This window comes from Lepisma saccharinum, unplaced genomic scaffold (genome assembly GCF_977018435.1).
Source record: "Lepisma saccharinum unplaced genomic scaffold, izLepSacc3.1 HAP1_SCAFFOLD_865, whole genome shotgun sequence".
In the NCBI taxonomy this organism is placed as follows: Eukaryota; Metazoa; Arthropoda; class Insecta; order Zygentoma; family Lepismatidae; genus Lepisma; species Lepisma saccharinum.
Window position 1 is genome coordinate 25,551 of NW_028143525.1, and position 17,805 is coordinate 43,355.

Below are 17,805 nucleotides of genomic sequence, written 5' to 3' on the forward strand. Positions count from 1 at the left end.
AATGTCAACCAGCACGTAATTTACAAAAATAGGACTTTTAGAGTTACATTTGGACAAAATGCCTCTGCAAAAAAATAACCTAACACTTGGAACAATTATTGATTCGGCGCATTATTATTTAGGATGAACACATAAAATAAACTTGTATATTTAACAAAAATAACTTTCAGGTTTCTATTTCACAATTGTACGTTTGTTACTAGAGTATGGCAGTGAAAGGTACACACAGATTGATATCTGCATATACTCGGTTGGGTTACATTAGGTTAGGTTTTGTTAGGTCGTGATTTTATTTCATTTTTCGTGTTTCCCTTCATTTTACTTTCAAAATTACTTTAAGTTTTCTCCACGAGCAGGGAAAAAGGAAGAGTTTGGCAGTCACATTCATAATTTGCACTAAAAGGGCTCACTTAACTTCTATGAAAGGGTGAGAACTGGTACGCTCAACGAAGTGTGACATTTGGCGGGAACCGTTGCATTAGAAATCGGTTACTCCAAGAATTGATCTGAACGTTGTTTCCGGAGGGCGGCGGCATCGGGGGGGGGGGGGGGTGGAACTTCAACTTACGATCCCGGAAGATTAGCATTTTTTTGTTCAGTTAGGGGTGGGGTTCGAACGCCTACATGCCTCCATTCGGTATCATTACATGCTGACTACACAACGAAAGTGTACGCGAATTTTTGAAGAGGAACGAAAGTTGTCTTAGGCGAGGTCATTTTTCCAGGAATTTGTCTCGCGTACGTCTGAACCCAGATCCTCTGGGAGGTTAGGTTACGTTGGCATGGCAAAAAAAAAATGTTCATTCCATCCTATGCATTAATATTAGGGGTGTGCGGGATCCCGAAAAGTCGGGACCGGGGGGGGGGATCCTCTCCCGATCCCGACTTCGGGAAATTACTTCCCGACTCCCGACCAGTCGAGAAATACCGAATGGTCATTTTATCGTTAATTCGTTTGCTGCAAAAAGTAACGGTTATGTAACGGTCTGCTGCCAAAAGTAACGATTTCGTAACCGTCTGCTGCCAAAAGTAACGGTTTTGTAACCGTTCCCTGCTAAAACTAACCGTTTCGTAACCGTTTACTGCCAAAAGTAACCGTTTCGTAACAGTTTACTGCCAAAAGTAACCGTTTTGTAACAGTTTACTGACAAAAGTAACCGTTTTGTAACAGTTTACTGACAAAAGTAACCGTTTGTAACAGTTTACTGACAAAAGTAACAGTTTCGTAACCGTTTGCTGCCAAAAGTAACCGTTCCGACCAGGACCTTCCCCACTTGCCTTCTGCTAAATTGTCCACTAGCGGGGACACTTTCACATCACTGCACTGATCGAGCATTCCCTTTCCGAAGGGAAAAGACGCGAGATTTGACATGCATCGGTTGAAACAGAACCTCGGTTTACGTGTCCTCGCCAACGAGTATGCGACATTTCCAATTCTTTATTCTGCGTGTGCACCCCCCCCCCCCCCCGCCCCGGTGCGTTTCGGGCGAAATTGCCAACGGATCAGGGTTGCCGGGCCGGGACTATCCCTTTAGCGAACGCCTCCTTCCACGGCGATGGCATTTTGCAAAAAAATAAAAACGCCCAAAAAACACTCTCCCTGCAGCCGCCGGCACGTATCCTCGCAGAAAACTACCAACGCCGGGTTCTTCGGGGAGCGACGCGGCCGATCCGCCGGGCAGGGCAGCGCTCCCCGCCGGGATTATGGCGGCCGCCGGTAATAAGAACGCACCCTGCAACCCCGCACGCCCCAAAAAACAGAAGAACGTCGCCTTCCCCGATATTCATATATACTAATATACATTCTTCACTTATATTATTATTATTATTTGATGACAGGTATATTTAAAAAAAAAAAAAAAAAAAAAAAAAAAAAAAAAAAAAAAAAAAAAAAGCGATTCTGCAAAAACTGTGGGTGATTGATTGGATTCGATTCACAAATAAAAGGCCACTATGAACCTTGAAAAAGAAAAAGGATGCCAACAGCACCTGGTGTTCCCAGGCGGTCACCCATCCAAGTACTGACCAGGCCCGACGCTGCTTGACTTCGGTGATCGGACGAGAACCGGTATATTCAGCGTGGTATGGCCGTTGGCGAAAGATACTGCTTTCGGTAAGGTACATATAGTCCAACTTCTCGTTTTCGGGGAAATGTCTCGTCTCGTGGGCACTGCCAAGAACGTGTAGAAGAAACATAACATATAATTATACATTTCATTGTAGTCATAGTGAGAAATGTGCTTTAACACCCTTCGAGAGATGTGTGAACATAAAAGCTACAAGATAGAGAAGAAAATTTAGTGCAGTGAATAAAAGTGAATCTCATGAACAACCTTTTTGATTCCACACTATATACCCAGGACCTAACAACGAAAAAGTGATTGGGCTCGGTTAGTTCGTATGAACTTTCCAGCCTGATCATTACCAGTGCGTAGTTATATATATATATATATATATATATATATATATATACTCCAGCCTAGCTATTTCCTATTTTTGTGCTATCTTCGGACAACTTCATCGAGTTCTCGAATACGCGCTATTCCCACAAACCAAAGTAGGCAACGGGCACCTCGACACAAACTATTACATTATTATTATTATTTATCGGCGGAGAGCAGGAAGGGCCGCGCTAACTTTCGGTGCAAATGGCTGCTTTCGAATCGAACCACAGTCCTCATGCGATAGATTTTCGCCTATAAACGAAATTAAAGGCTATACATTGGAAGTAGGCCAGCTTCGTTCAAACACAGGCGTGTGCGACACACGCTACTTCGGAGATTGGCTTGAGAGGCCTGTCGTATGCACAAGGCACCTGATTCTCAGCAAGAGAATAGGGGAAGGATTGAACTTCCATCTCCTCCGTGCAACCGACGCACCTTCTACCTTTTCTCAGAGAAAACTAAGGAAATCACGGGCATATGGAGGTCGCGCGTACACCTACGGTGAGTTTGACACGAAGGAAGCGAGGAACGTGGAAGTCGTGGGGACGGACTGCGGCACTTCACGGCTACTTCAAAGTTTCCGGAACGTACCCAACAACGAGGGATGCTGGTGCTCTCTAGCTCAGCACTGAAAAAATTAATCTTGGAAAGAGGAGGAAACACACTTACCGTTGTGGCAACTACAAACTTCAGTTTGCTTCGGCCCGCCTGAGAGCTGCTCTCGCTCCGGTCCGCGCTCCGAGAGAAAAGGGGGTCGAAACCAAGCGCGGGGATTCATTTTCGTTCCGAAAAGAGCGTAGATATGGCAGATACGGCATCAGCTCCCTCAGCCCCGACGGCGGCTTCGCCCAAGAAGTCCTCGAAGGCGAAAAAGCCGAGAACGGCTCCTTCCCATCCCAGGACATCCGAGATGGTGAACAACGCTATCAAGAACTTGAAGGAGCGCGGAGGCTCTTCCCTGCAGGCCATCAAGAAGTACATCACCCAGAACTACAAGGTCGACGCCGAGAAGCTCGCGCCCTTCATCAAGAAGTACCTGAGGAGCGCCGTGGCATCAGGTTCTTTGGTGCAAACCAAAGGAAAGGGTGCCTCCGGATCTTTCAAGCTCAGCGCTTCGTCGCTGAAGGAGAAACCGGAAAGCGGGGCTGTTTCCAAGACCAAACGCTCGGCTCCCAAGGAGAAGAAACCGGCAAAGAAAGCTGCCCCGGCCAAGCGACCGAAGAAGACCGGCGAAAAGAAGAAGGCACCTGTTGCAAAGCCAAAGAAGTCTCCATCGAAAGTGAAAAAGGCAAAGACGCCCAAGAAACCAAAGGCGCCAAAGCCAAAGAAGGCTGCCAAGCCCAAGGCAGCAAAGAAGGCTGCACCAAAAAAGAAGTAAAATGGTTGAGCACGCAAGCGCTCCCCATAAAAAGGTCCTTCTGAGGACCATCAAAATTCTCCTGGAAGGAGCGAATTTGCACGATCACTCAATCTTATAACTTTTCTTTTCATCGGACACGGTGTCATCCTTTCCCTTCCATCCATGCATTTTTTTTTTAAAAAAAAATGTAAACCATGAAAGCAATACACTAGTCACATTATGTAGTCATAATTTGTTTGACTTCGTTTCCATCGATTCTATGAAATGAACTGCGAGTAAGAAACCGCTAACTGATATTAGATTTAAAGATTTAGCGAGAGCTTTTGACCCATATATTATTAAAACTGAATATTCATGAAATATCGCCCAATTGCTTCGGCGTTATTATTTTAAATAACTTTTGGATAAACGCGAGGATAGGGATGGAATTGACAATAATAATAACAATAAAGAGAGATACGACCAAAACGTACTTTCCAAGTAGGATTTGTGGTCCTCAAAAGGACCGATTGTTTGCCAAGGGCAGCGGGATGCGCTTAAGCACGCTCTCCACGAATGCGGCGGGCGAGCTGGATGTCCTTTGGCATGATAGTGACACGCTTAGCGTGGATGGCACACAAGTTGGTATCTTCGAAGAGACCGACGAGGTAAGCCTCGCTGGCCTCCTGGAGAGCCATGACTGCGGAACTCTGGAAGCGCAAGTCGGTCTTGAAATCTTGAGCGATCTCGCGGACGAGACGCTGGAAAGGAAGCTTCCTGATGAGCAACTCGGTGCTCTTCTGGTAGCGACGGATTTCTCGAAGAGCCACGGTACCTGGCCTGTACCTATGGGGCTTCTTCACTCCTCCGGTGGCGGGAGCGCTCTTCCTAGCTGCCTTTGTGGCGAGCTGCTTCCTTGGGGCCTTGCCTCCGGTGGATTTTCGTGCAGTTTGCTTAGTCCGGGCCATTGTCGCGTGCTTGTCCTAAGCGTTTCCGTTTCAAACAATCGCGCCAACTTTTTTTTTTTTTTTTTTTTTTTTTTATACGTTGTCATGACTTTTCTGTCACAGCATCAATTTTTATTTTTAACTGTAATCTCGTTAAGCTACAAATACATGATAGATACAAACACGATTCCCCCTTCTCCCCGGAAAAGCGGAGTTGTGAAGGCAAGGGAACCGGGTTGTTTACATTGAATATCACAGCCCATCGAACCAACCCGCAACTGTCGCAAGGCCAATTCGGTGGGTCTGTACATGGCAGAAAGACATGAAAAAATACATTAAGCAAAACAAAACGGGACAACACATGGTACCCTAGGGTACCAGAGTGTCGACGAGGTGGGTGATCACTCGTCGGCGCGTCGAGCGATCCGGGGCTGCCCGGATTTCTTGTAGTCCTTTAAGTATCTGGATAATGCCGGGAAGGACGGCGGGCTGCGCTAGCTGACTTAGGAGATCCAGCAGTGATGCATGGTCTAATGTCGGAGGTGCTGTGGTGCTTGGAGGCAGTCGTGGTGCTGGATGACGTACGTCCTTCCTGCGTAGTGGTCGCGCCAACTTTTTTTTTTTTTTTTTTTTTTTTTTTTTTCTTCGTTGTCTGGGCTTTATTAACAGTAGCATCATTTTGGTTGTTTAGCTACAATCTCATTAAACTTTATTAATACATGAAAGTTACGAACCCGATTCCCCCTTCCCCCCGTATAAAAATCGGGGTTATGAAGGCGAAGGAACCGGGTTGTTTACAGTGAGTTTCACAGCCCCAGCTAACCTTCCCGCAACTGTCGCAAGGCTGATTCGCTGGGTCTGTACATGGTAGGGAAACAATGAAAACATAAAAATATACAAAACGAGACAACACAGGGTACCTTAAGGTACCAGCGTGTCGACGAGTTGGGTGATTACTCGTCGACGCGTCGAGCGATCCGGGGCTGCCCGGATTTCTTGTAGTCCCTTCAATAGCTGTATGAGGCCGGGAAGGACATCGGGCTGCGAAAGTTGAGTGAGTAAGTTCAGCAATGACGCTTGATCAACAGTCGGGGGCTCAGCTTGGCTTGGTGTCGAACGTGGTGCTGGTGTACGATTGGCTCTTCGCTGCGGTACTGGCCGCTGGTTGGTCGAACTGATGGATGTTCTAGGACGATAGTCACGGGCTGGTGTCGTCACCGGGACGTCTTGTCGAATTGGCCGTGGCGTAATTTGGCGTTTGGGGTCCGATGGGGCCCGTCGTTCGTTCTTTACTTTCTGAAATAAGGAACAACCCCTATAACTAGCGTAATGTGCAAGGCCGCAATTTGCGCATCTTGGAGGTATCTCTTGGTCCTTATTTGGGCAGTCTGGAAACTTATGTGGCCCCGCGCACTTCACACAGCGAGGCGTCGCAAAACAGTGGCGTTGCCCGTGCCCTACCCTTTGGCAAGCATGGCATTGTAGAATCATTTTGGAGTGGTATTTTTCGACTGTTATATCGTAAATACTCATCTGCTTTAAGGTGAGGATCTGGCGAGATGTCTGGTTATTAGGGAGGACGACCATCACGAGAGGCGATAGGCGTCTGGGCGTACGGGAACTCTGGTCCTCGGAATTACTGCTCTTCCGACTGCGGTCTAGTACTTTCAAACGACTAACACTGTGGATAGTAAGTCCATAGTGTCTCGTCAAATAGCTCTGAAGGGAGTCGGTAGTGATATCCATCGGGAGGTTGCGGATTACAACCTTAAGTTTTGCTGCAGCTGACGAGCCGTATGCAAATCCAATTTCGTTTTTCTTAAGGTATTCACAAACAATTGTGAAATCCTTCTGAGTAGAAGTAATTACTCGGCAATTCCCTCTGGTGTATCGGAAGTTACACCTGTGGTCGACGAGATTATTAATTGTTACTGCTATCTTCTGACTGGTCGTTTTATAAATAGTAATGCAGGGAGGCCTGCGTGTCTTCTCAGGAGTGACGTGTTGCTGCGACGCTGGAGTGGCGTCATCGTCAAACTCGCTGTCGGTAGCTGTATCCTCTGCTTCTGCGTCGTCTGGGTCAGGTCTCTCTTCTCGGGCGCGTTTCTGCTGTCTCCCCTTATGCATGGCTGGGGTGTACGGCGACGAACAATGCCCTTTCTACTGATGCGATGAGTGAAGTTCGAGGTGCTTCCACCTCGGCATCTCGGTGGAGGATGTCGCGCCAACCAAAAATCATGCCTTTATATGCTTTGCCCTGAAAGGTGCCGTGCATGCTCCTGATTCGTGAAATCAAACCGAAAAGCGGATTTCCCATTGGCTCCCGCCATTCTGCCCCCCTCTGTCGAAGGCGTACAAAACTGAGCCGGCTCGCCGGGAAGGCTTCATTCTCATCTTTCGAATCCACGTACGTGCACTGCAGAAATGACAGGCAGAGGTAAAGGAGGAAAGGGACTCGGCAAAGGAGGTGCCAAGCGCCACCGTAAAGTTCTCCGAGACAACATCCAGGGTATCACCAAGCCCGCCATCCGCCGTCTTGCCCGGCGAGGAGGTGTGAAGCGAATCTCCGGTCTCATCTACGAAGAGACACGCGGCGTCCTCAAGGTGTTCTTGGAGAACGTTATCCGCGATGCCGTCACCTACACGGAGCATGCCAAGAGGAAAACCGTAACCGCCATGGACGTCGTGTACGCACTCAAACGTCAAGGCAGAACCTTGTACGGTTTCGGAGGTTAAGGGCTCTAGTTTGCCTGTCCTCCATCTTGAAAAATCGGCCCTTCTAAGGGCCACAAATCTTTTCTTTGAGGAAGGAAATGTCAGCTTTCAACTTTCCCCGAACCTGATCCCAGCCTCGATTCGAACGATTTCTCTCGTCTCGAGTTCATAATGACATAACAATGATTGAAATAATTGAGAATTCAACAAAAAATATTCACGTGAGGACTCTCAGCATTCGCTACATGCCTAGCCACCCCTCGTTGCTTCTTCGTTCGCCGTTTAGCAAAGCAAAATGAATTTATGTGAAATTCAGATGGCTTCTGTCAAATTATAACATCAATTAATATAACTCAGGCGAACATATATATTTTATTATTATTATTATTTTCAGTGCAACTTGACTCCACCGAAAACAAAACACACGTCATAATCTCTATGCTATCAAAATTTACAAGATGTATACGTACAGGTAAGCCACTATTCTCTGACATTATCGGAAATAGGCAAAAAAAAACATTGAATCAACACAGGATTTGCATGCCAAGTTACATGGATTGTCAGTCCTGATTAGCTTATCGACTTCAAACTTGAAAACTTAAAAAAATAGAGTAGACAATGACCCTTTCCTAAGGTAATTGGTGGCCCTTACAAGGGCCGATTTGCTACAAGCTGAGGGGGTGGGGTGTCAGCTTAAGCTTTCTTCTCGGTTTTCTTGGGAAGAAGGACCGCCTGGATGTTGGGCAGCACGCCACCCTGGGCGATCGTGACCCCAGAAAGGAGCTTGTTCAACTCCTCGTCGTTTCTGATGGCCAACTGCAAGTGACGGGGGATGATCCTGGTCTTCTTGTTATCGCGAGCAGCATTGCCGGCCAACTCCAAGACTTCAGCGGCCAAATATTCCATGACGGCGGCCAGGTAAACCGGTGCACCGGCACCGACACGTTCGGCATAATTGCCCTTTCGCAAAAGTCGGTGGATTCTGCCGACGGGGAACTGAAGTCCGGCTCGGCTGGAGCGAGACTTGCTCTTTCCCTTCACTTTTCCTCCCTTTCCGCGTCCAGACATGATGATCTCTTGCTATCGATACAACGTGAAAACACAAATTTTTGCCAGCCAGTTTGGTGGTTTTGTTAAGTAGTGTTGAATCGCCGCGAATGAGAGCGTCCGGGAGACACGTCTCGAAGCGCCATTGGTCCGTCTGATATCAACCGTCCTTTCTTAAAAGGAATCGACGGTTTGGGCGCACATCGAGTCTGTCTGCAACATGCCGCCAAAGACAAGTGGAAAAGCCGCCAAAAAGGCCGGAAAGGCCCAGAAGAACATCTCCAAGGGAGACAAAAAGAAGAAGCGGAGGAGGAAGGAGAGCTACGCAATTTACATCTACAAGGTGTTGAAGCAAGTTCACCCTGACACCGGCATCTCCAGCAAGGCGATGAGCATCATGAACAGCTTCGTCAACGACATCTTCGAGCGCATTGCCGCCGAAGCTTCCAGGCTCGCTCATTACAACAAGCGATCGACCATCACCAGCAGGGAGATCCAAACGGCCGTCCGGCTGCTCCTCCCCGGTGAACTGGCCAAGCACGCCGTCAGTGAAGGCACCAAGGCCGTGACTAAGTACACCAGCTCAAAGTAAACTCAAGGAAATAGTTACCTTGCCGAAAAAGGCCCTTTTTAGGGCCAAAAATTGAATCTTGGAATTGGACGAACTTGTCTACCACCCCTCCGAAACGTACACTTACATAACCTAACGATATCTCAGCCTGCAAGCGAAAAGATTTTTGACCTTACGTATAAAAAAAAAAATGCTTTTAAGGTACGAATGAATGTTAATGTCAACCAGCACGTAATTTACAAAAATAGGACTTTTAGAGTTACATTTGGACAAAATGCCTCTGCAAAAAAATAACCTAACACTTGGAACAATTATTGATTCGGCGCATTATTATTTAGGATGAACACATAAAATAAACTTGTATATTTAACAAAAATAACTTTCAGGTTTCTATTTCACAATTGTACGTTTGTTACTAGAGTATGGCAGTGAAAGGTACACACAGATTGATATCTGCATATACTCGGTTGGGTTACATTAGGTTAGGTTTTGTTAGGTCGTGATTTTATTTCATTTTTCGTGTTTCCCTTCATTTTACTTTCAAAATTACTTTAAGTTTTCTCCACGAGCAGGGAAAAAGGAAGAGTTTGGCAGTCACATTCATAATTTGCACTAAAAGGGCTCACTTAACTTCTATGAAAGGGTGAGAACTGGTACGCTCAACGAAGTGTGACATTTGGCGGGAACCGTTGCATTAGAAATCGGTTACTCCAAGAATTGATCTGAACGTTGTTTCCGGAGGGCGGCGGCATCGGGGGGGGGGGGGGGTGGAACTTCAACTTACGATCCCGGAAGATTAGCATTTTTTTGTTCAGTTAGGGGTGGGGTTCGAACGCCTACATGCCTCCATTCGGTATCATTACATGCTGACTACACAACGAAAGTGTACGCGAATTTTTGAAGAGGAACGAAAGTTGTCTTAGGCGAGGTCATTTTTCCAGGAATTTGTCTCGCGTACGTCTGAACCCAGATCCTCTGGGAGGTTAGGTTACGTTGGCATGGCAAAAAAAAAATGTTCATTCCATCCTATGCATTAATATTAGGGGTGTGCGGGATCCCGAAAAGTCGGGACCGGGGGGGGGGATCCTCTCCCGATCCCGACTTCGGGAAATTACTTCCCGACTCCCGACCAGTCGAGAAATACCGAATGGTCATTTTATCGTTAATTCGTTTGCTGCAAAAAGTAACGGTTATGTAACGGTCTGCTGCCAAAAGTAACGATTTCGTAACCGTCTGCTGCCAAAAGTAACGGTTTTGTAACCGTTCCCTGCTAAAACTAACCGTTTCGTAACCGTTTACTGCCAAAAGTAACCGTTTCGTAACAGTTTACTGCCAAAAGTAACCGTTTTGTAACAGTTTACTGACAAAAGTAACCGTTTTGTAACAGTTTACTGACAAAAGTAACCGTTTGTAACAGTTTACTGACAAAAGTAACAGTTTCGTAACCGTTTGCTGCCAAAAGTAACCGTTCCGACCAGGACCTTCCCCACTTGCCTTCTGCTAAATTGTCCACTAGCGGGGACACTTTCACATCACTGCACTGATCGAGCATTCCCTTTCCGAAGGGAAAAGACGCGAGATTTGACATGCATCGGTTGAAACAGAACCTCGGTTTACGTGTCCTCGCCAACGAGTATGCGACATTTCCAATTCTTTATTCTGCGTGTGCACCCCCCCCCCCCCCCGCCCCGGTGCGTTTCGGGCGAAATTGCCAACGGATCAGGGTTGCCGGGCCGGGACTATCCCTTTAGCGAACGCCTCCTTCCACGGCGATGGCATTTTGCAAAAAAATAAAAACGCCCAAAAAACACTCTCCCTGCAGCCGCCGGCACGTATCCTCGCAGAAAACTACCAACGCCGGGTTCTTCGGGGAGCGACGCGGCCGATCCGCCGGGCAGGGCAGCGCTCCCCGCCGGGATTATGGCGGCCGCCGGTAATAAGAACGCACCCTGCAACCCCGCACGCCCCAAAAAACAGAAGAACGTCGCCTTCCCCGATATTCATATATACTAATATACATTCTTCACTTATATTATTATTATTATTTGATGACAGGTATATTTAAAAAAAAAAAAAAAAAAAAAAAAAAAAAAAAAAAAAAAAAAAAAAAGCGATTCTGCAAAAACTGTGGGTGATTGATTGGATTCGATTCACAAATAAAAGGCCACTATGAACCTTGAAAAAGAAAAAGGATGCCAACAGCACCTGGTGTTCCCAGGCGGTCACCCATCCAAGTACTGACCAGGCCCGACGCTGCTTGACTTCGGTGATCGGACGAGAACCGGTATATTCAGCGTGGTATGGCCGTTGGCGAAAGATACTGCTTTCGGTAAGGTACATATAGTCCAACTTCTCGTTTTCGGGGAAATGTCTCGTCTCGTGGGCACTGCCAAGAACGTGTAGAAGAAACATAACATATAATTATACATTTCATTGTAGTCATAGTGAGAAATGTGCTTTAACACCCTTCGAGAGATGTGTGAACATAAAAGCTACAAGATAGAGAAGAAAATTTAGTGCAGTGAATAAAAGTGAATCTCATGAACAACCTTTTTGATTCCACACTATATACCCAGGACCTAACAACGAAAAAGTGATTGGGCTCGGTTAGTTCGTATGAACTTTCCAGCCTGATCATTACCAGTGCGTAGTTATATATATATATATATATATATATATATATACTCCAGCCTAGCTATTTCCTATTTTTGTGCTATCTTCGGACAACTTCATCGAGTTCTCGAATACGCGCTATTCCCACAAACCAAAGTAGGCAACGGGCACCTCGACACAAACTATTACATTATTATTATTATTTATCGGCGGAGAGCAGGAAGGGCCGCGCTAACTTTCGGTGCAAATGGCTGCTTTCGAATCGAACCACAGTCCTCATGCGATAGATTTTCGCCTATAAACGAAATTAAAGGCTATACATTGGAAGTAGGCCAGCTTCGTTCAAACACAGGCGTGTGCGACACACGCTACTTCGGAGATTGGCTTGAGAGGCCTGTCGTATGCACAAGGCACCTGATTCTCAGCAAGAGAATAGGGGAAGGATTGAACTTCCATCTCCTCCGTGCAACCGACGCACCTTCTACCTTTTCTCAGAGAAAACTAAGGAAATCACGGGCATATGGAGGTCGCGCGTACACCTACGGTGAGTTTGACACGAAGGAAGCGAGGAACGTGGAAGTCGTGGGGACGGACTGCGGCACTTCACGGCTACTTCAAAGTTTCCGGAACGTACCCAACAACGAGGGATGCTGGTGCTCTCTAGCTCAGCACTGAAAAAATTAATCTTGGAAAGAGGAGGAAACACACTTACCGTTGTGGCAACTACAAACTTCAGTTTGCTTCGGCCCGCCTGAGAGCTGCTCTCGCTCCGGTCCGCGCTCCGAGAGAAAAGGGGGTCGAAACCAAGCGCGGGGATTCATTTTCGTTCCGAAAAGAGCGTAGATATGGCAGATACGGCATCAGCTCCCTCAGCCCCGACGGCGGCTTCGCCCAAGAAGTCCTCGAAGGCGAAAAAGCCGAGAACGGCTCCTTCCCATCCCAGGACATCCGAGATGGTGAACAACGCTATCAAGAACTTGAAGGAGCGCGGAGGCTCTTCCCTGCAGGCCATCAAGAAGTACATCACCCAGAACTACAAGGTCGACGCCGAGAAGCTCGCGCCCTTCATCAAGAAGTACCTGAGGAGCGCCGTGGCATCAGGTTCTTTGGTGCAAACCAAAGGAAAGGGTGCCTCCGGATCTTTCAAGCTCAGCGCTTCGTCGCTGAAGGAGAAACCGGAAAGCGGGGCTGTTTCCAAGACCAAACGCTCGGCTCCCAAGGAGAAGAAACCGGCAAAGAAAGCTGCCCCGGCCAAGCGACCGAAGAAGACCGGCGAAAAGAAGAAGGCACCTGTTGCAAAGCCAAAGAAGTCTCCATCGAAAGTGAAAAAGGCAAAGACGCCCAAGAAACCAAAGGCGCCAAAGCCAAAGAAGGCTGCCAAGCCCAAGGCAGCAAAGAAGGCTGCACCAAAAAAGAAGTAAAATGGTTGAGCACGCAAGCGCTCCCCATAAAAAGGTCCTTCTGAGGACCATCAAAATTCTCCTGGAAGGAGCGAATTTGCACGATCACTCAATCTTATAACTTTTCTTTTCATCGGACACGGTGTCATCCTTTCCCTTCCATCCATGCATTTTTTTTTTAAAAAAAAATGTAAACCATGAAAGCAATACACTAGTCACATTATGTAGTCATAATTTGTTTGACTTCGTTTCCATCGATTCTATGAAATGAACTGCGAGTAAGAAACCGCTAACTGATATTAGATTTAAAGATTTAGCGAGAGCTTTTGACCCATATATTATTAAAACTGAATATTCATGAAATATCGCCCAATTGCTTCGGCGTTATTATTTTAAATAACTTTTGGATAAACGCGAGGATAGGGATGGAATTGACAATAATAATAACAATAAAGAGAGATACGACCAAAACGTACTTTCCAAGTAGGATTTGTGGTCCTCAAAAGGACCGATTGTTTGCCAAGGGCAGCGGGATGCGCTTAAGCACGCTCTCCACGAATGCGGCGGGCGAGCTGGATGTCCTTTGGCATGATAGTGACACGCTTAGCGTGGATGGCACACAAGTTGGTATCTTCGAAGAGACCGACGAGGTAAGCCTCGCTGGCCTCCTGGAGAGCCATGACTGCGGAACTCTGGAAGCGCAAGTCGGTCTTGAAATCTTGAGCGATCTCGCGGACGAGACGCTGGAAAGGAAGCTTCCTGATGAGCAACTCGGTGCTCTTCTGGTAGCGACGGATTTCTCGAAGAGCCACGGTACCTGGCCTGTACCTATGGGGCTTCTTCACTCCTCCGGTGGCGGGAGCGCTCTTCCTAGCTGCCTTTGTGGCGAGCTGCTTCCTTGGGGCCTTGCCTCCGGTGGATTTTCGTGCAGTTTGCTTAGTCCGGGCCATTGTCGCGTGCTTGTCCTAAGCGTTTCCGTTTCAAACAATCGCGCCACGTTGCACGTTGCACGTTGCATTTTCTTGACTTTTTCTTTGTGAAGTGCCGTTTCCTTGACTTCTATTTCCATTTTTCCCCAGTTTCTTTCATGTTTGTGCGATCTTATTTTGATTTCCTCTGCAACTGTCGCTCGAGGTTTTTATCTTCTTCTTCTTTTTACTTGAAGTTCACTCTGGCCGTGGGGTGCGGTGAGTGTGGCGTCCTAATTCCGCAGTTCCGATCTGGTTTACTGCGGGGTTGTGGTGTCCTCTTAGTTCGTTCCAGAACTTTGCAGTTAGTCTTTTGATGACATCTTCTATCTTATCAATTTCGAGATCTTCATGTATTTGCTGATTAGTTGTGTATCTATCATGGCCGCTGATTATTCTTGTGGCTTTGTTCTGAATTATCTGTAGTTTTGCCATGTAGGATTTCGCAGCATGATGCCATGCTGGAATTGCATAAAGTAATGCAGTCCTAATCATAGTTTTGTAGAGGCTTATCCGTGTGTCCAATGACAGCTGGAGATTTCTGAAGATTGCATAAAGTCCTCCTATTCGCTGATTTCCTTTGTGGTGTATTTCTTCTATATGAGCTTTGAACGTAAGTCCGCTGTCAAGTGTTAGTCCTAGGTATTTTGCTTTCCTGGCGTTTGTGATGTCTTGTCCAAAGAGCTTCAATGTTTCTTGCTCTTGTCTTCTCCTTCTGGCGAATATAACTGCTATGCTTTTGGTGGCGTTGGTTTTGATTCTCCATTTCGTTGTCCAGCGTTCGAATTCATCTAGTTGTCTTCTTAATGTTGTATAACAGAACTTTAGTTGTCTTCTGGATGCAAAGAAGGCCGAGTCATCAGCAAAGAGTGCTGGGAAGCATCCTGGAACTATCGTAATATCTGCTGTGTATAGGGCGTACAGTATGGGAGCCAGGGTGGAGCCTTGGGGAACTCCCGCGTTGATGTTTCTGGCTAAAGCTGTAGCTCCTTGGAATGTCGAGATGAATGTTCTTCCTCTGAGGTAACTTGCTAATAAATGTATGTACGTATCCTGTATTGGCATCTGGAATAACTTGCGAATTAGCCCTGCTATCCAGACTCGGTCAAATGCACTTTGCACATCCAGAAAGACTCCAACGGAATAGTTCTTTCTGTTGAACTTTGTAGTGAGGTGGTCCACCACTCGTGCAAGTTGTCCTGTTGTGCTATGGGCCGATCTAAATCCGAATTGGAAGGTAGGTAGGATGTGTGCCTCTTCCACTTGTTCTTGAAGTCTCTTCAATATTATTCTCTCCATGGCCTTGCTCAGGTGCGATAACAGACTTATCGGTCTATAGTTGCTTGGTGTTCTTGGATTCTTTCCTGGTTTGATGATGGCGCAGATTTTTGATGTTTTCCAGCTTTCTGGGAAATGGCCTGTCAGTAGAATTGCATTAAACAGTTTAGTGATAAGCACTAACAGTTTCCTTGGTATCTTCTTAAGCATTTCTGGAGTTATCTTGTCCAGGCCTGGAGATTTTCCGTTTGGAATTTTCTTCAGGACCATTTGAATCTCCCTCGGAGTGGTAAGTCTGGGACTGGTTGATGGAGGACTGTGCAGCAGTACTTCCGTTTCCTCTTCTGTTCTTTGTGTAAATTCCTGGTCTTGTGGATCGTTATGGGGCATAAAGTGGCTTTCCCAATGATCTGCCATTATGTTCGCCTGCTCCTGCGGATCGAAAGTGATGGTATTGCCAGCATCTAATACTTTTGTGTCGGTTGTGGTACTTGTTTTTGTACAACCTTTCACTATCTTCCAAAAGTCTCTGTGATTGGGTGGATTCTCTTGGAATGTTTTGTCCCACTTGTCTGTTCTCGTCCGTTGTAGATGGTCTCTGACTTTGGTTGTTAGTTCATTCCAGAGATTCTTGTATCTGATGAAGCGTGTTTCTTGCCACTTTTTGCGAGCCCATCTCTTGATGTGCAGAAGCGCGTGAAGTTTTCTGTCTGCTGTTGTCTCATTGAAAGTAATATCTTCTTTAGTGGTGCTATATCTTGCTGCTTCCTGCATTGAGACTGTGATGTTGTTCGTTGCCCTGTCTATCTCGTCCGCTGTTCTGATCTGTTGTGTAGGATCAGTGTTTTCGGCCAGCATTTGGGTGAATTGGTTCCAATTTGTGTTAAGTTTTGTTTGCCCTGTCTTCTCATGTATGATGCTTCTATGCTGGACTACGAAGTGCATTGGAAGATGGTCAGAGTTTAGTGCTTGATGTACATATGGTCCTGTCAGCAAAGTTATGTTTTTCAAGAGTACGACATCTAGGACATCTGGCTCTCCCGGCGCTCTTCCTTTTGGGTAGTGCGTGGGCTCGGTTGGTGCAGTGATGATGAATCGTGAGTTCTGAAGTGCTCTCTCAAGTTGTCTTCCGGCAGGATTGTCTACTTTTGAGTTCCATAATGGGTTTTTTGCATTAAGATCTCCAGCTAGTACTATCCTTGGGCCCAATGCTTCAAGAATTTGGATGTCTGTCGCATGTAGTGGTAGAGGTGGTTTCTTGTAGGCTGCTATCACTATTAGTGGTGTGCCAGGAGTCAAGATCTTAACTGCTGTCGCTTCGATTGTTGTAAGTTGAGGAATGTCCACTTCTTCCACTGGAAAGGATTTTTTGACGAGGATTGCCAGGCCTCCTTTGTTATCTCCTATTCTGTCTTTTCTGAATACTTGATAGTTGTTAATTTTCAGTTGTCGTCTTGGTTTTAGGAATGTTTCACAAAGTAGGGCTACGTCTACTTTGTGTTCTGCCAGGTAGTGTTGTAATTCTATTTTCTGATCTAGGATGCCATCAGCATTGAATGCGTGGATGCTTATCTGATTTTGTATCTTTGTTCTTTTAGAAGAGTCCATCGTCGATCATCTTGAGGACTATTTCTACTATTATCATCGTTTTTTCCATTGTAGTTTTGGCTGTTTGAAGTTTTCTGCTTGCTGTTTCTATATATCGTAGTATTTTCTTGATGTTGCTGCCTTTCAGTAATTGAAGTAACGTGCTGAGATCTTCTGTTTCTGATGTTTCATCTTGTTTTGTTTGCTGCTTAGATGTTGATGGTAATGGTGGAAATGAAGTAGCTCCTGCTGCGATTGTCTTCTTTTCTGGTTGTTGTTGGTTATCTGACTTCTGCTGAGTGTTCTGTTTCGGCTTGTCTTGAGAAGGTGTTCTTTGTTGTGGTTCTGTATATTGTCGTCTTTCTGGTTCCTTCTTCCTTTGCGATGAGGTGAAGATTACACATCCTCTGTAGTTGGCAGGATGATCCTCTCCGCAATTGGCGCATTTGGCCGGTTCATTTCTGTTCTTCTTTGTACAGTCTCTTGTGTGATGGTTTGCAGCACATCTCACGCATCTTGGAGTAGCCTGGCATTGTCTTTGTGCGTGCCCTAAACGTTGGCACCTGTAGCACTGTAGCATTCCTGGAGCTCGATATTGTTCAACCTGCATCTTGTAGTAGCTACATCTGTCTTCTTCATATATTCCTCTGGATGTTTCGTTTTTGTTGAGTGTCATGAGGTAGAGTGGTAGTGGCTTCTTTTCGTGAGTATTCTTATCTCTTCTTGACATTTGTGAAATATCTTGGATGTCGTAGTGTTCTCCTAATTCCTCTTTTATTTCTTCTATGGACATGTCGTTTGGCAGGTTTCGGAGGACGACTTTCATTGGCTTTTCTCTTCTTGGGATGCTTGTAGCATGTTCTATTCTTTGTTGTTCGCAAAACGTTTTGGCTTTT

The 17,805-nt window shown here is 46.2% G+C and overlaps 5 protein-coding genes, 2 non-coding genes and 2 pseudogenes across 7 annotated transcripts; 4 read left to right on the plus strand and 5 right to left on the minus strand.

The window, feature by feature from the left end:
• Positions 1 to 1,977: 1,977 nt before the first annotated feature.
• LOC145983401 (5S ribosomal RNA) lies at positions 1,978 to 2,096 on the minus strand. The gene has a single exon (XR_014441243.1). It is a non-coding gene; the product is annotated as a 5S ribosomal RNA (ribosomal RNA).
• Positions 2,097 to 3,234: 1,138 nt separating this feature from the next.
• Positions 3,235 to 4,096, plus strand: LOC145983379 (histone H1 pseudogene; annotated as a pseudogene).
• A 219-nt stretch (positions 4,097 to 4,315) lies between these two features.
• On the minus strand, positions 4,316 to 4,757 carry LOC145983382 (histone H3). The gene has a single exon (XM_083116515.1). It carries the CDS (start codon positions 4,749 to 4,751, stop codon positions 4,341 to 4,343), a length of 411 nt encoding a protein of 136 aa, XP_082972641.1. The 5' UTR covers positions 4,752 to 4,757; the 3' UTR covers positions 4,316 to 4,340.
• Positions 4,758 to 7,142: 2,385 nt separating this feature from the next.
• Positions 7,143 to 7,466, plus strand: LOC145983377 (histone H4). Its single transcript, XM_083116512.1, has one exon. It carries the CDS (start codon positions 7,155 to 7,157, stop codon positions 7,464 to 7,466), a length of 312 nt encoding a protein of 103 aa, XP_082972638.1. The 5' UTR covers positions 7,143 to 7,154.
• A 561-nt stretch (positions 7,467 to 8,027) lies between these two features.
• LOC145983373 (histone H2A) lies at positions 8,028 to 8,532 on the minus strand. The gene has a single exon (XM_083116508.1). The coding sequence runs from the start codon at positions 8,511 to 8,513 to the stop codon at positions 8,139 to 8,141; it is 375 nt and encodes a 124-aa protein (XP_082972634.1). The 5' UTR covers positions 8,514 to 8,532; the 3' UTR covers positions 8,028 to 8,138.
• A 177-nt stretch (positions 8,533 to 8,709) lies between these two features.
• On the plus strand, positions 8,710 to 9,215 carry LOC145983375 (histone H2B). Its single transcript, XM_083116510.1, has one exon. It carries the CDS (start codon positions 8,713 to 8,715, stop codon positions 9,082 to 9,084), a length of 372 nt encoding a protein of 123 aa, XP_082972636.1. The 5' UTR covers positions 8,710 to 8,712; the 3' UTR covers positions 9,085 to 9,215.
• A 2,041-nt stretch (positions 9,216 to 11,256) lies between these two features.
• LOC145983402 (5S ribosomal RNA) lies at positions 11,257 to 11,375 on the minus strand. The gene has a single exon (XR_014441244.1). It is a non-coding gene; the product is annotated as a 5S ribosomal RNA (ribosomal RNA).
• Positions 11,376 to 12,509: 1,134 nt separating this feature from the next.
• On the plus strand, positions 12,510 to 13,371 carry LOC145983380 (histone H1 pseudogene; annotated as a pseudogene).
• A 219-nt stretch (positions 13,372 to 13,590) lies between these two features.
• LOC145983381 (histone H3) lies at positions 13,591 to 14,032 on the minus strand. The gene has a single exon (XM_083116514.1). The coding sequence runs from the start codon at positions 14,024 to 14,026 to the stop codon at positions 13,616 to 13,618; it is 411 nt and encodes a 136-aa protein (XP_082972640.1). The 5' UTR covers positions 14,027 to 14,032; the 3' UTR covers positions 13,591 to 13,615.
• Between the last annotated feature and the right edge of the window lie 3,773 nt (positions 14,033 to 17,805).

Bases quoted from the DNA above. Each gene is read 5' to 3' on its own strand.
- LOC145983373 (XM_083116508.1), bottom strand. From the start codon at position 8,513: ATGTCTGGACGCGGAAAGGGAGGAAAAGTGAAGGGAAAGAGCAAGTCT.
- LOC145983381 (XM_083116514.1), bottom strand. From the start codon at position 14,026: ATGGCCCGGACTAAGCAAACTGCACGAAAATCCACCGGAGGCAAGGCC.
- LOC145983375 (XM_083116510.1), top strand. From the start codon at position 8,713: ATGCCGCCAAAGACAAGTGGAAAAGCCGCCAAAAAGGCCGGAAAGGCC.
- LOC145983377 (XM_083116512.1), top strand. From the start codon at position 7,155: ATGACAGGCAGAGGTAAAGGAGGAAAGGGACTCGGCAAAGGAGGTGCC.
- LOC145983382 (XM_083116515.1), bottom strand. From the start codon at position 4,751: ATGGCCCGGACTAAGCAAACTGCACGAAAATCCACCGGAGGCAAGGCC.